General features: G+C 38.7%; 1 protein-coding gene across 1 annotated transcript; it reads right to left on the bottom strand.

The window, feature by feature from the left end:
• Positions 1–1,530: 1,530 nt before the first annotated feature.
• Positions 1,531–14,625, bottom strand: srm (spermidine synthase). The gene is made up of 33 exons (XM_079558283.1): positions 14,432–14,625; positions 14,048–14,184; positions 13,318–13,441; positions 13,127–13,231; positions 12,823–12,982; positions 12,640–12,748; positions 12,496–12,571; positions 12,310–12,420; positions 12,098–12,241; positions 11,224–11,414; positions 9,865–10,021; positions 9,593–9,741; positions 9,380–9,430; positions 9,175–9,286; positions 9,049–9,096; positions 8,904–8,979; positions 8,710–8,831; positions 8,547–8,630; positions 8,384–8,449; positions 8,225–8,318; positions 8,047–8,120; positions 6,037–6,217; positions 5,889–5,953; positions 5,743–5,816; positions 5,662–5,670; positions 4,884–5,108; positions 3,419–3,539; positions 3,251–3,343; positions 3,001–3,154; positions 2,849–2,932; positions 2,534–2,679; positions 2,306–2,428; positions 1,531–2,232 (listed from the first exon to the last, which is right to left on the bottom strand). Exons 1-33 carry the CDS (start codon positions 14,555–14,557, stop codon positions 2,215–2,217), a joined length of 3,609 nt encoding a protein of 1,202 aa, XP_079414409.1. The 5' UTR covers positions 14,558–14,625; the 3' UTR covers positions 1,531–2,214.
• Positions 14,626–15,564: the final 939 nt, after the last annotated feature.

The following is a 15,564-nucleotide window of genomic DNA, read 5'->3' as shown; positions in this document are numbered from 1 at the left end:
TTGTTGTTGATTAATTAAAAACACAGCCTGCACCAGTGGAAAGAAAGCCTGTTTCTAGACTGTAAGCTCTTCAGAACAAGTTCTTTGTCAATTAATTAAAAGATTTTTGTTTTCAGAGACACTTTGAAACATAACCCTTATTTATTTTTGTAATGCTTAAATATCTATTTCAAATTGCGTAAAAAATAATGTTTGTCCATATCTATACGACTGCTAGTCAGAACCTACTTGAGGTCTCAAAGAAAACAGCTGCTACAAAGATTGTAAAAAAAGTCAGATGGGGCTGGCATTTAAAAGCATTGTTGTGTTTTCTTTTCTCTAATAACTGTTATCCTGGCTTGCTTGAAAAACCCAAGACCTCAAATAAATCTGATCTAAAGACTCGTTATAAGTCTTAGGTGGACCAGTCTTTTCAGTCTGTAGCCCCCGAGACAGTGGACTTCCCTACCCTCGTCACTCCCTGTGGCAGATTCTGAGAACTCTTTTAAGAAGCAAAGACATTGATATTTAGGAAAGCTTTTGGTTGAAACGTTTCACTGTCATTTTATGAGATGTTATTGTTTTGTACCTCACCTTTTTGTTGTACAACACTGTAATTGTTATCTGTGAGAGAAACCTTACTTGCTATGAAGAAGCTTATGATTACGAGCCATCATATTTGTTACTCTGTGGCTACAGATTTTAACTTGACTTGACTTTTCAATTCCAACTCTTGAGACTCACCTGCGGCTAATAGAGGTTGGTTCATCATCAAATGGATTTGCTGTACTCCACTTCAGATGGAGACCTCTTCATGTGGCTGGGCAACCTGGGGCCAAACAAAAGATTAGTTTACAGTGTATGATCGGTGTTTCCGGTTTGTCCATGACCTATGGCTACGTTACAGCAAGTCTTTAAAGTTCTCTACAGTTGGCTGTTTTGTGACGTAAAAGCCTGACACCACTTGCCTGAGACACCTCCAAAAGCATACAAGTGTGAATCATCATGCTGCCTGGATGAGGAGGCAAAGGATAAAACTTTAATGAAAAACATATTTTTGTTAAAATAAATTATTGACATTATGTACAACAAAAAAGAAGCCCTGATTTTGAATTTGTTGCAGATTAGTTTTTCCCAAATCCAGCGGCCTAATAGCACAAGAGAAGCAGCAGCATTTTATAAATGTTGCAATCTTGCTCTTGTGTTTGTTTTAGCCTAAAGAAAATTCAAAAGTGATTTTTAACCCTTGATTATAACAATTATTATTGCTCGATGGAGTTGGGCAAGGTAGGCAACACTAAAACGGTTGCATGATGCCATCTTTTGGTAAAATAGAGGAATTGCACTTCGTTGCTATAAAAACAAGACGCGTGAACCAAACGGGCATAAAACAGAATAGAAAATGAAAGACCACGCATTAAAACGTGAAACTATATTAGTCGATTTACACAGTTAAAAAACATATGTGGAGAGTAGTATCAAACTGGGCATTAAATTGACACTTTTGCAATGACTTATTCGACCACTGGCTTTGTCTATTGTGATTTATTAACATTTCATAATTGTCATAAAAACAGTTTTAGAGCTCATTATTTGTTAGAGTCAGACTTCCAGAAGATTTACAACTTAAAAATAACTCATATTACCGCAGTTATTATGATTCATCTTTGTATTGAGATTAATTACACTGACACCAAGTGCACAATGCATCTCTCTCTCTCAGTCAGGGTACAGTGTACATGTCTTTTTGCTGGTCTTTACAACACTTAAAATGCTATATTCCTTTACATACTTCCCTGTCTGCTCTGAATGCAACAGCTTATGTTTCAGCCACAAGTTTGGGATGGCAGGCACTATAAGGTTGATGAGCAGAGATTAATACAAACAGGGATGGCAAATAACCAAGAACATTTGTAACATTAACAAAAAGCAATACATGAATACTACATATACTGTACATACTGTGTGGTTACAATGACATCAATAAAGGGTACACTAGCTTTAGTCTGAGGTTTTTGTGGTAATAATTTCCTTTCTTCCCACTAGTTTGATCATGTTGGTAGGTTGAAGAGTCAACCATTTGAAATAAACAGACTGAGAGTGCAGTGTGCAAGACCAGTTTCTCCATCTATGCATGACACATCTCCCCAACTGTGCCTCAAAGTGCTCTCTCGCTCTTAGACGGTGCAGAGCTTTGAGATGAAGAAGCTTCTGGTGTCGACAGAAAACCAGTGGTCACGCATCATTCAAGACCTGTCAAAAGTCACATGAAAAATAGCTTTAACAAGTGAAATGCATTTCTATGAGTACAAATATTTTTGATTACCTTTTTTGCAAACTCAGGCAGGATGAATGAAGCTTTGTGAATTTCTGCGTTGTAATATTTAAGATTCATACTTTCAATATCGTCTTTGGACAGCACTTTCAGTGGGACACGGAAATTTGTTTCCTACATAAGTGAAAAAGATAAGTCTTAATGAAGCTTGGATGCTTCCAGGGTAACCTGTAGCATGTACAAAGAAAAGTCAGCAAATGAGTAAAAATAAAAACTCACAGGATTTTTACTGCAGCACATGAAGCCAATTTGTCCACTGGGATAAGTGGGGATGGTGCAGTAGGCGTAGTCCACCACTGGGAATAAAGACTTGCAAAAGGTCTGCATATCCTTTATCAGCTGCAAATGGAGCCACTGGCACTCTCCTGTGGAATACAAGAGCAGGAGCCATGTTAATATCCGCCCCATTTTTTGGCTTTGGTCCATTTGGAATAGAGGCACATTAAAGAGACAAGATCAGGGAGCAGAGTCTTGTGTCTGATTGTCGTCATTGTGGTAACAAAAAGATTGGCACGATTGATAAGAGGTTTTTACCCTGGCAGCAAAGAATCCCATTTGGCCTTAATGCCGTCTTCATCAGCTGATAATACGATTCTTTGAACAGGCTTTCAGCAGGACCTTTAAAAAAGTTAAAAAAGAATGTAAAGAGATTGTGCAGGGTATAAGATTAAGACATTAAAACTCACCAACAGGATCTGAAGAGTCTGTTATAATGATGTCGAAGGCATCCTGGTTTTGTTTCATAAATTCAAAGCCATCACCAACATTGAGAGTCAGCTTTGGACTGAAAAACCCTTTGGCCATGCCTGGGAGGTACTTTTTTGATACATTTATCACATCCTGAACAAAGACAAAAAAAGGGCACCATTCATATTAGTCCATAACTTCATGCATCGATAAGCATGCAAGATGCATTAAGATACAGAACTACATTACCTCATCTATCTCACACTGAACAACCTTTTCAACCTGTGGATGTTTGACCACCTCTCTGAGCACCCCACCATCTCCTCCACCAATGATGAGCACCTACAAAGTCACGATCAGACAGAGTTACGAGATGTATGGTCCATATTTTAGAGACGGTGGATGTCTTAGTCATACCTTCTCAGGACTGGGGTGGCTGCAGATTGCAAGGTTAGCAATCATTTCCTGATAAGCAAACTCATCTCTTTCCGTGCACTGGATCACTCCATCGAGAACCAAGACATTACCATACGTTTTACTGCAAATTCAAAGCCAAGAAGTCAGTAATTGCTTTATACACAAAATGACAATAAGTACACTGAACAAAACAGCTAGATTTATATTCATTAGTAATACACAGAATCAAAGGCCCAATATTATTTGGGCCTTCTGACTGGATCCATATAAAATATTACTCTCTAAAGCACGCGTGTCTGCTTTATTTTCTGCAAGTGGCCATTATGGCAAACTTGAGTGAAAGCCAAGATTTGGTTTGATACTTGAGACCAGTGGCACTTACCTGTATCAAGCAAGTGTTCTTTGCTTAGATGAGAAGTGCTAGTGTAACAATTATTACAATGAAAGAACTACAGATGTGCAGCCAAATCAAACTAATTTTATTATGGGCATACAGAGCATGATTATGATTGACGTTTTTTTGCATCCTTAATAAAGTCTTAAATTAATTTATTGAATGTAGCATGTGGGTGTGGTTGGTATGGTATAAGTTTATTTGACAGGGGCAGTACACATTACTGAACATTTCTGTAAATGTGTCAGTATTAGCTGCAAAGCTAGTTTTCAACTGCTGTCCCTCGGCAAGGGGTACATGCCAACAACAATTATAAAACATATAGAACATTTAAAAAGTTGAGGCTACATAGGCATTTGTTCATACAATTCATACATTGACAACATCTGAACGTTCTTTGACTTGCACACCAGAAATAGATTTTGGTGCAAGGGCAGGTCATACATTAAAGATCATCGTATTGAGCTCAGCCATAAGGAGATTTTTTGTAACTGAAAAGCAAGAGCAGTAAGAGAAGGGAGTTTTAAGGTTTGACAACTGTCAGTGCCATTCACCAGGATCGGAGACATGTTTAAGCAGCTGTAGGGATTACAGTCGATACAATGACTCGTTTCATTATCATTCAATAACCCCCCAAAAATGACCAAAAAAAACAATCATGGAATATAATTAAACTGAGAAATTGATGAGTCTGTGAAGACATGTGCTTTGTAATACACACCTCAGATACTTCTGAAATAGACTGTAGTAAAGGTATCTCAAGGTACAGTTTAATAACAGCAAAAAATGCTGTTCGATATTTTAAGCAGAAGCGTGGAGCTTCATTGCAAACTGTCAAGTTAAACAGCACAGAGTCGTAAACTTCCACTACTGGCAGGAAGTAGGACAAAATAACAAAATCTTAAAGAGAACTGCAAGACAGGTTAGCACGGATGATATTTTTTTGAAAGTTTTAACTTATTTTCGACTCACTTTAGGCTAAAATGTCAATGCACACGTATCAGGCGGTTGAGCTCAGTGTCTGGGAGGCTAGAGAGAAGCTAGCATTGCAGTATAGTTGAGATTAGATACCTCTTAAAAACCAGCACATCTTGAAATTTAGACTTCTTGTTGTAAAGGACCTCTTCCACTTGAAGACTCATCGCTTGTCCCGGCCACAGAGTGCACGTTTCGGTGAACCAGCCATCCTTGAGGGTGTCCATTACGCCAAAATTGCTACTAACTGCACTGACGTGTTGAGCCAATGTGGCAACAGCAGCAACGTGAAGATCTTCTTCAGCACTGGACCGGCGCACACTGGAGAGAACAGCGTATGCGTCTGCCCCCTAGTGGCCGAATATGCAGTTACAGGTAACAATTAAAGACTTCCGTTTGTCTTTTTGTCAAATATATTTTTGAAAGATTTTATCTACACGAATGACTTGGTATGTTTTAAATATTAAAAAAACTAAAACAAAACAATACTCGTGAATGAAAGATGTGTGTTTTTTTTTTAAATTATAATGTCATTGGAAGTATTGAGGGGAAAAATGGTAGGATATGGCAAAAAATCAAATACAACTTCTGTAATACAGCATACGATAACCAAGTTAATATGAGGGCAAAAAAAAAAAAAAAAATCAATCAATGACTCAGTACTTTTCTTTAAAAACATGTTTTAATCGTATAGACCTCTTAGTACTCAACTATTAACACATTCTTTAAGCCAAAGGCAAAACTTGTGTTTAGAAAACTACATTTTAAATATATAACAAAATTCACTGAAATGAAAAACATGACAACTTATCCAGAGGAAATAAAACGAAACATAGTCAAGGTAATGGACATCTATCTTTTGGGCCAGTTGTGCCTGAATCCTCTGTGGAGAGAAAAAAAAAAAAAAGGTTTGCAACATGTTCAAAGTACAATGCTCATGTCTGGCATTTTTTACCTATTTGACTTTGCAGGCATATAGGACATACTCCGATTCCCAGCACCAGGATTTGATTTTGGTCCCTTGGGAAACTGCTGAAAAGAAGGCACAAGTCATGAAGAGCTTAGTAAAAGAGCCTTACTAAATGTAGGTCGGGTATCTACCTTTTTCTTAGATCCATGGCCTTGTCTGTATGGATCAAACTGGGTGTTGTCTTTTGTTCTATCCCCTATAACATGAGGCACTGGGTTTGTTCATACATCAAGTATTGTGTACTAAAATTATTATTATTTAGAAAACCCACACACATACCAGCAGCAAACACGTTGAGCTGTGACTGGCTGTAGTCGTATGGTGTGAAGGCGTCTGCAGAGGCTGGTTCTGTCGTTGAAGGATTCTCTGCAGGTTTTTGTTTCTTCTTGGGTTTGGGCGTTGACTCTCCAACCTCACTGGTGACCCGCTCTCTCTTCTTACCCACTGTTTTTCCAGACTCCTGATGGAATAAATTAACAAAAATCTAAATTTAATAAAAGTTTGTCGCGTTTTATTATTGTGCATACGAAGAATAATTAATAATTCACACTCATGCAGATGCTATGCATTTATTCCTTAAATTATTGTTCTAGTTGTGCTCTGCCCCATGGTAAAGATGATGATAGATTTCAGCCCATTATGATATTAGTAAATGTAAATGGTCCAATTAAAGGATAAGATTGTGCCTTGGCACCTGTTCCGACATATGGCAGAGCTGCATCCAGCATGTGAATGATTATGACCGTGAATGAAAAAACTTCAGATTTTAATAGTGCATAAAACTGTAAATCTACCCATACTTAAACAGTAATTTTGCTCCCATCTGTTGCTGACAATATGGGCTGTTTAGGAACATCCACTGGCTTAAGCTTTCCATTGTTGCTAAACCAGGAAAGAGTAAATAGAAGTACATTGTATTGAAATATAAGTTGCTTTATTTGTCATTATACAACGACTGTACAATGAAAATGTGTTGCCAAATGCACAGTGAAAAATACAGACCGGGAACATAAACTACTTTTAAGGCTGCTTAATCCTTTGTGTGCTTCTCACCTTCAAAATGCCTTTTAAGTTTGTCTCTGTAGTTTTATCAGCAGAAACAATGCGTTTTTGATCTTTTAACAAATGTCTAGTGCATTTTATTTGCAAAGATGTGTTCTGCGAAGCTTTTTCTGAAACTGTTGGCAATACCAGTTTTGTATCTATAGATTTTACTGTTGTGATGGTGAATCAATGCAGAATCACTAGTAATTTTTTACACCAGAATCGGGTGTTCTTTGCCAACAGGCCAGCCACATCATGGGAGTGGGAAGTGGATATGAACGAGATGAAAGTACAAGTACACGCTGCTCTTCATTTTATAGGCGAATGCTTAACCTACTACACCACTGCCGCACCAAAATCATTGTACTTCTTTATCAAACTAAATTAAAATTTCTCAGTGCCAGGTAAGACTGAATCTATCTGCTCAGCCAATATTTGCCTTGAGTTGGCAGAAAGACGAGCGCCACTTTCAGGTTCCGCTGCCAGAACTGCGATGCACCAGTCCAAACTTTGCCAACGCACAGATCTAAAGATGTTTTCTCACAAAGGACTGTTTCAGTTTGAAGCTAACTTTTCACCTAAAGTAACATCAAACTGATAGCCTGCTGCTGTACACATCGTTATTCTACCGCAATTGATTCATAGCTCAAGGCTCAAACTGTTCAAATCAAAAGAAAAATGAGAATGTATTCTCTCCACACTGGTCAAAGGAAACTAACAAGACTTTTGTGTGAGTGCACTGAGACACTAAAATGAGGCACCATATGGGGAGCAAACAACATATGACTAACCAAGCGGGATGGTGCCAGGCTAAACCCCATTGAGACGGCGCTAACAGGAAGTGGGCTTTTGGGGGAGCTACTGTGGTGCCCCAGGAGTAACAGAAAAGCACTGAGCATTTGATGAGTGGAGAAAATGCCACTAAATCTGTTCCCATGCCACACATCCTCCCTCCCCAGGCAGGCCATGTGACAGATATAAATATAAAGGCCGTTTCCGCAGCGCTGAAGCAACCTTTTATTCCCTATTTTTATATGTTCAGAAATGCTCGCCAAACAGGGGTGTAATGGGGGGTTAAAATGGCTAATGCGGTATCATTGGAGGAAGCATGCGCGGGGCTCTTGGGTGAATATGACTCGTGCTTTTCTACTTTTCCAACAGGGGCATCAATACAGCTGTCAAAGAGTGAGAGGCCAATTCGAGATAGGAAATTGAAAAGTAAAGACGAGAGGGTGTATTACTCACCGCAGTTTGCTGGCGCACAGTGGCTACATCCTTCAGTGATTCCTGGTAGCTCTTTTTAGCCTTGTTTCTTTCCTCTGCAGGGACAGTATTAAATTACACACGAGAGCATTGACATTTAACAGTATTATCTTGGCATGTGTCCAAGTTGCATATGAATGTGGGTTGTTAAGCTTCTTACCTGTCACTTTTCTTGCCTCTTCCTTGGCTTTTTTCTTGGCCTCCAGCTCTTTTTGTTGTTGCTCTATACTCTGCAGCTTCCAGCGCTTACTAATCTATATAAGCAAAAGACATTTAACAATTTCACATGACAAGCATTACCTCAGTGGTAAGTGATTACCTCAAATATTTTGGAGTTGGGGTCAAACTTGGCATTTTTGTTGACGTGTACATCAGAAGGTAAATACTAAAAATAAATATAATATTAATAATTATATCATTATGTAAAAGTCATTATGCAATTTTAAGTATGATACTATTCAAGAGAAAGGGGATCTTGTTACCATTCGGAAAGGATTCTCAAATGATTCTACAATACGCTTGGCTTTCATTTGAGAAAGTGACCCTTCACTTTTCTGTCCCACTTCCTGCACAAAAACACATTTTTGTATTTCAGATATGACACCCAAACAATTTGAAAATGCATTGAAAACTATATTTTCAAACCATAAAAATTGTGATTTTAGGCTTTGCTATTAGCCCACTGAGTTCATTTATATCCACATCCATACTTGGCTCTTCATCTGAAAAAAGTATTCCCTGTTTGACTGGCATGATTTTGATTGTTTCTGAGAGGAAAGAATCAAATGAGTGCAGGAAACCGCAATCTTATTTTGACAGTTCATTATGTCAAAACTCACCATCAGATAAACACTGGGAGATGTCTTTTTCTGAGACACGTGATGTATCATGTGGACCAAACAAAATAACCTCTGGCTAAACAGACAAAAGTACATTAGTGTCAATACAAGAAACAATACGAACAAAATGTATAAATGAGCCAACCTTTTTTAAAGGTGTAAGTCCTTTCTGCTTTTGAGCAACAATCTCAGCCTGGAGAAAAATGGATTGACACAAGTCAGTGAGCTATAAACACTTACAGACTCCGGTCTTTTACAGATTGCTTCTTACCTTGAGAAGAGGCATTTCTCTGGCTTGCTGCACAAACAAGTGCAGTTCATTGACCTGTTGCCTGACCAATGGCGGAATAGGGTTACAGCAAGCAATGATGCCCTGTGGTTCTCTGAGGAACAAAAAACACAAGCAGCACATTTGAGGTTGCATTTTCAGTAAAAAAAAAGAAGGAAAAACAGCCAGATTGATGTATAGAACATACTTTGGCAGCTCTTCTGAAATCTTGCTCATCATGTGCGTGGGTAGGACGTATCTAATCAGAGATAACATGATAATATTAAGCGATAGAAGAAACTGTACAAGAAGTGTCACAACGAGTGGGCAGAAAAAGTATGGCTAAACTTATACTAAAAATAGGCAAACATCTCCTGCAGATACCCCAAACAGTACGTCTGTACAATTCCAAGCAGCCTACCCTGTGCTTTCATCTTCCTGCCTGGCCAGCTTGTCCCTCCAGGCAAACAGTAATCTGAAGGCAGCAAGCTGCTGTGTGTTAAAAGACTTTCTCTGTTTCCTCTGCACTTCCAGGTAGGAGTCCTCTGTGTAAATTGGCTTGACATATTTCTATAAGAAACAAGAGCAAAAGTTAAAGCTGAAAAATGTCTTGAAAAATCCAGTAATTGGAGCCGGTTGAACACAGCAGTGCATTGAGTTTGCCAAGTTTATATGTAGATCTTTGAGGGATACCTTGAGGGAAATGTCTTTACTCCTGTTCCAAACGCTCTGTAAAAGTCCCGGCTGCCCGTGGTTGAAGTCCAACAGTTGTGCCCTCATGCAGTCATAGATGTAGAGGAGATAGTGGGTGTCTGAGCGAGCATAGTGTAGCATCTCCTCCGGCAACGGACTGCGAGAGACCAGGAAGGAAAAGAGCGTTATTTTTCACTACTTGCTTAAAGGAAGTCTAAACATGTTAGGCTACAGTGAGTGATAAGTGAAAACCTTTATTATTCACTGAATCAAAATCAACAAATTATCATGAGTCAGTATGTGATTATTTTAGAGTCCCTAACTTTAATGTTTCTGTTTCAGGCTTCCTGCACAGTCTGCAATGAGAAATTTAAAGAGGGTGTATTATGCTTTTTTTCAATCACATAGCACCAGTCTATAGCACACTACAATGATGACGGAACCTTCGGTTGGTCTGTAAATGCAGTAAATTAAAATAACTGCCTTGTATAAAATTGCTCTCTCAAAATGGCTGTAGCGAATGACCTCTGTCTCTTTAAGAACCTCTGACCTTTTCCGACACGCCCCCTCCACATGCTGTCTGTGGCATCAGGGGGGGGTTCTGCTGAGAAGCAGTGATTGGTTACTCAGCTGGTGATGAAAGCTCGGAGACGTCTCCAGGAGGTGGGGGCGTTCCTAGGAGGACTCAGGCAAAGCTATCCCTAAAATGGCTGCCATCAGAGTTTTTACAGATTACTCAAAAATACGTGAATGTGCCAAGGCAACACTTCAGGCATGTTTTTAACGAGGGAATGACATGATAACATGATGTAAAGCTTGAAAGTCGATTTTGCATAATACCCCCCCTTTAAGACCTTTTAAAGACCTATGATTACAAAATGTAAGACCACGTGCTCCTAAAGAGGACTCACATTTTATGTAAATTCAAGTAAATAATATTTGAAATAAAAAATATATTGTTTTGATTTGGATAAATTACATATTTTAGAGCAGAAACAGGCAATGCATGGATGCATTCTTTAACATGTCTGTATGATTATTACTAGATACTATTCTATATGAATTACAATCATTTCTTATTCCAAATGAATGGACGACGAGTTCACACTTCATGCAGTGTTCACCCTGGACATAAACAATCCAGTGCATCAGACTCTTGAATTAGCCAACTAAGTCACTTGTCTTTTAAAACCAGTTTGTCTAATGGCAAAAATAAATGAATAAAACAGTTGTATTAATTTATATTTTGTCAAATATGAATACACTACAATTTAATTATAAAATAAATAAGTATTTATTTAGTAGCAAATTGTAGCAAATTGACGGTGTCTAATTATTTCCAAGCATGTATTTCTGTACCGTATTCTCCAGTCAGCGAGTTGGTAGCGTTTGTCTGAGTCCACATTGCAGAAGTGCTTAAGGAGGTGGTCTAATGAATGCCGGGCCAGGTTAAGAGCACGACTGGCCTGATGTGTGTCAAACAGGTTGACAACATACACGCCAAAGTCTCTCTGCAGCCACTCAATGTCTGAATCTGCACCATGGAAAACCTTTCAAAAGATGGACAAGACAATCAATGTAACTTTCTATTGAAAAACTTTCTCTAAACACAGTTATTCATATTAATCTCCCTCCAACAATGTGACACTTGGAGCATTTCCACAGCTCCTGTCAGACAAGATGAAGCCCACGTATTTTCGCAGGTGGCCCACTCTGTGAGTCATGGCCCTCCCACACATCATGGGTCACCTGCTAACTCAATAGAAAATATGGCCTGTTACAAATGACCCAACAAGTAAAAGTTGCAGCTCTGCAAACTTTTAGCTATGTACAAAGCAGAACCATCACTTGTGTGCAATCAATTTTTCTCCAATTTTATCAGCAACGCTTAGAGGATTTGGTAAAGGATTGCACACTCATTATGTAGTCTAAACCACTTTCACTTTAATATTCCTATAATACATTCTCCCTGAGGTTATTTTAAAACCACTTTTATCTCCAACTCTGTGGACGCAGTGACACAGCTTAATTGTGGGAACCAATATGTCAGAAATAATCCTTGGTTTAATTATCCAAGACCAAAGGACCAAGCCAGAAATACCAGCAGCTGCCAAGAGCTTTAGCTATTCTTAGCAATGCATGTCGAAAACATTTGCAACTTTATAGCATATGACTTCCCCAAAGAATTCCAAAATTACAGAGCAGTGAGTGTACATAGCAGCATGACATTTACCTTGACAATAGCAGGGTCTGTGAAGGATTCATTTAAGATGTAAATCTCACTGCGCAGCTCTAGTGCATCAATAATGAAGTCTTCGTCTCTGGTAGAGACCTGCATTAGACACGTAATGCCCAAGAAACTTCTGTAGGAATGGTGCTGTAGTGGACAAATAAGCTTTTAGATTTTTGCATTTTAACATTAGGGGGGAAAAGCATTTCCTGTACCTCAAGATCCACAGCAAATTCAGGCAATTTGCACAGCTTCTCATTCAAGGCAACCAAATCTTCCAAAGTGTCAATAAAAGAACATTTTGTCTCTAACAGCTCTTTGTACATCTACAAAAGAATTCTTTATCATTTTGCAGAAAACAATAACAATCATCATAAATATCAGAAATACTTGAGTCAAACCTGAGGTTCTGGTTTTGACAACAGGCTGTCAGATATAACAAGATGATCAATTTCATATTGGTATGGATGTGCAAACCTAAAAACAATTTGTAAAGCATTACAAATGTGTTATATAATAATATATCTTACAGAGGAGAGTATTACATGTCTTCTACGTGCTCCTGAGTCCGTTGCTGGTGAATGAAATCAGCTAGCGCAGCCGGAACATCCAGGTCCTCTGGTCTTTCTATGCGCATTTGTTTGTTACTGAAATCTGAACATTTATATGAGAATAATACAACAAAGCATATAATACAGAAGTGGAAAGAAAGTGAAAGAAAGCCTTACATGATGGAAGAGATTTTATTGCATTGGGTTTGATAAAGATTCTGGGGACGAATGGTGTGTTGCTATTGTCGACCTTCTCTTTAAATTTCAGTTGTGGCCTTGTTACATTCTTGGCTTGGAGAAGTTTAAATGTCTCAGAGCGGCTGCCAGAATGTGAACCCTGAACAATACAATATTTTGTAATTATTTACAGGTAGAAAGCTTTCTTGCTCTTAAAAGACTGGCACAAAATATTTCAACTTGAACACAGCCCAAGTCATGACTGGCATCTGCAGTATCAGGGCTGAGAGGTGATTTAGCCAACCTTGCGATTCCAACTGGAGACAACAATCTTGGGAGGCTGAAATCCAGCAGGCATGACAGGCTGCTGGCTCCTGTTCACCCCATCGGCTTCGTCAAGTAGCATCCCCTGGATTCAAATACAGCAGTTTAAATTTGCTGTGTCTTCTAGTTCCTACGCTGTTTACTGACAGAGATAATATTGTAACACCATACCACTCGCTCAAGGATCACATCATTTGAATCGACGACCAGGTCAAACCTCTCCTCCAGCCCTGTCAGTTTACTGCGATCTCTCAGGTGTGACCTGCAGCTGTGATGTTGCATAATCTGACTCATGCTAAACAAAAGAGAAGTAAAGTAACTTTAATGTATGCTAGGGCTGAACGACATGGACAAAATGTCCTATCTCGACATTCATGCCAGATATCTCGATATCGATACGATATAATTATGGGTGAGGTGAAAACTAAGCATTTTTCTGAAAAATAAAATCATAATACAAAAGAGTGCAGTTTTAATGATGAAAATCTATATTGTTTATACAGTATCTTGCTTTTTCAAATGTAATATTTTGAATGTCAATATCTCAATACAAATACGATAACGATACATCTTTCAGCCCTAATGTATGCAAGGTAGAAGAAATATCATTATCGTATTGATACATTCAAGACAGCACTTTCTGAAAAATGCTTCGTTTTCACGGTTATATCGTATCATATCGATATCTGGCATAAATATCGAGATATTAAATATTGTCTATATCGTTCAGCCCTAGCAACTACTAGTCCCCACATTTCTACTGTTTTATTAGTCGTCGACAATGCAAAAAAAGTCCACTTCACCTTTTGGCCAAATACATAAGGCAGAGGTTTATAAACATAACAGCACACATTGGCCCTAGCCAAATTGTCATATTGATGCGACATAACAACAGGCTCACCAGTGCAAGATCGTGTCTCCTTGACTTTCACAGAACTCTTGAAATCCTGGAAAACTGCGATAGAAATCAAACTCATCTCCAGGTGTGGGCAGGCCAGCTGAGGCTTTGGTGGCTGACAACACGGCACCCAGACCATACTGCATGACAGACACATGAACACACAACGTTGTCACTGTCCATAATAATTCCAATATTTTGATGCAAACTTTAATTGGGTTTGGTGAAAAAAAAAATCGTAGCATGTTCATGCAAGGTTACATTGTATTCGCACGGTTACTTTGAGTAACTACATGCAAAGGCACTGATTATAGATGCAGAAAAGGTAGACTAACCCACGTTGTCCGTGTGGTTGCTAGCTATGGCTCCAACAGCGTAAACACTTACTTTAACAAATGCGTCCACGTCTTGAAAACCAGGACACAGCTCGGGTTTGTCCTCCTCTGTTGTATCCGGACTGCTGTCTTGATCACCGGAGTTGGATGGAGCTTTACTTTTAGAAGTATCCATCATATTATCACAGAGTATAGTGGTGTGTGCAGTGTGTACATGTGAGCAGCCGAGAACCCGGAAGCAGCGTTTTCTTGGCCTGGTTGAAATCCATTTAAAGCGCCACCGTGCGGCGGGGAGGGTAATATGTACATAAAAAAGATTTTTAAAAAATAGAACATTACTCAAATATATATATAGTGTAATTTAAGATAGCCTCGGTCGACTGGACTGTCTGCCTAGATATTGGATTTGGTTTCCTCAATTTTGGCAGGAAATAGGGCTTTAAAGCATATTGCCATTATTATTGAAGATTTATATTTAATACACACAAAGGTATTCAAAGAGTGCATGCGAAATACAGAACATGCTGCGCTTAGAATAATTGTGATTTAGTAGCCCTCAACTTGCTGGTGATAACGTGATAACTCCTCTTGAAACATTCCATGCAGTGTAATGTTTATTCATCAACCAGTTTTGTTGCGTTCAATTAAAAGACCAAACAGCAATTGTCAGTGGTCCAGATATTCAATCCACGGAGTCTGCAGACACAGCTCTATCTTTCCCTGTTCATCGACTCGTTTACTATACGCACTAATGCATTATCCCAAAGCTGTCATTAGGGGGCAGTGTTGGTATATGCAGTCTGCTTCATACAGCTTATATTTCAATATAAAAAAATACTGGAAATTTTATGTAATCTTCACTTCTTGTCACTGCCAAGATTTTCAGTATTTCCTTAATTTAACTATCTAAGCACAGATATGAAACAAACTGAAATAGACATTATTGCGCTAGTGGACATACTATGTGGTTTAGCAGCAAGCAACCCTTGCCCAAGAGTATTGACACACCAACTCATTATAGATGATCTGTGGTGTGTAGAGAGAAACCCAGCTTTTCTACACTTCCCTTTGGTATTGATCTGTTCACAGGGTCCTCTCCCTCTTATTATCTTAAAAGCATCTCTGCAACACTGCCCCAATCAATATTTCACGGTAGCTTTTCATGTTATTCTGCTGTTTTAGTAG

Source organism: Gobius niger (genome assembly GCF_951799975.1).
Source record: "Gobius niger genome assembly, chromosome: 6".
Lineage (NCBI taxonomy): Eukaryota > Metazoa > Chordata > Actinopteri > Gobiiformes > Gobiidae > Gobius > Gobius niger.
Note: the sequence above shows the minus strand (reverse complement) of the source record. Positions and strands in the feature narration are given on the sequence as shown.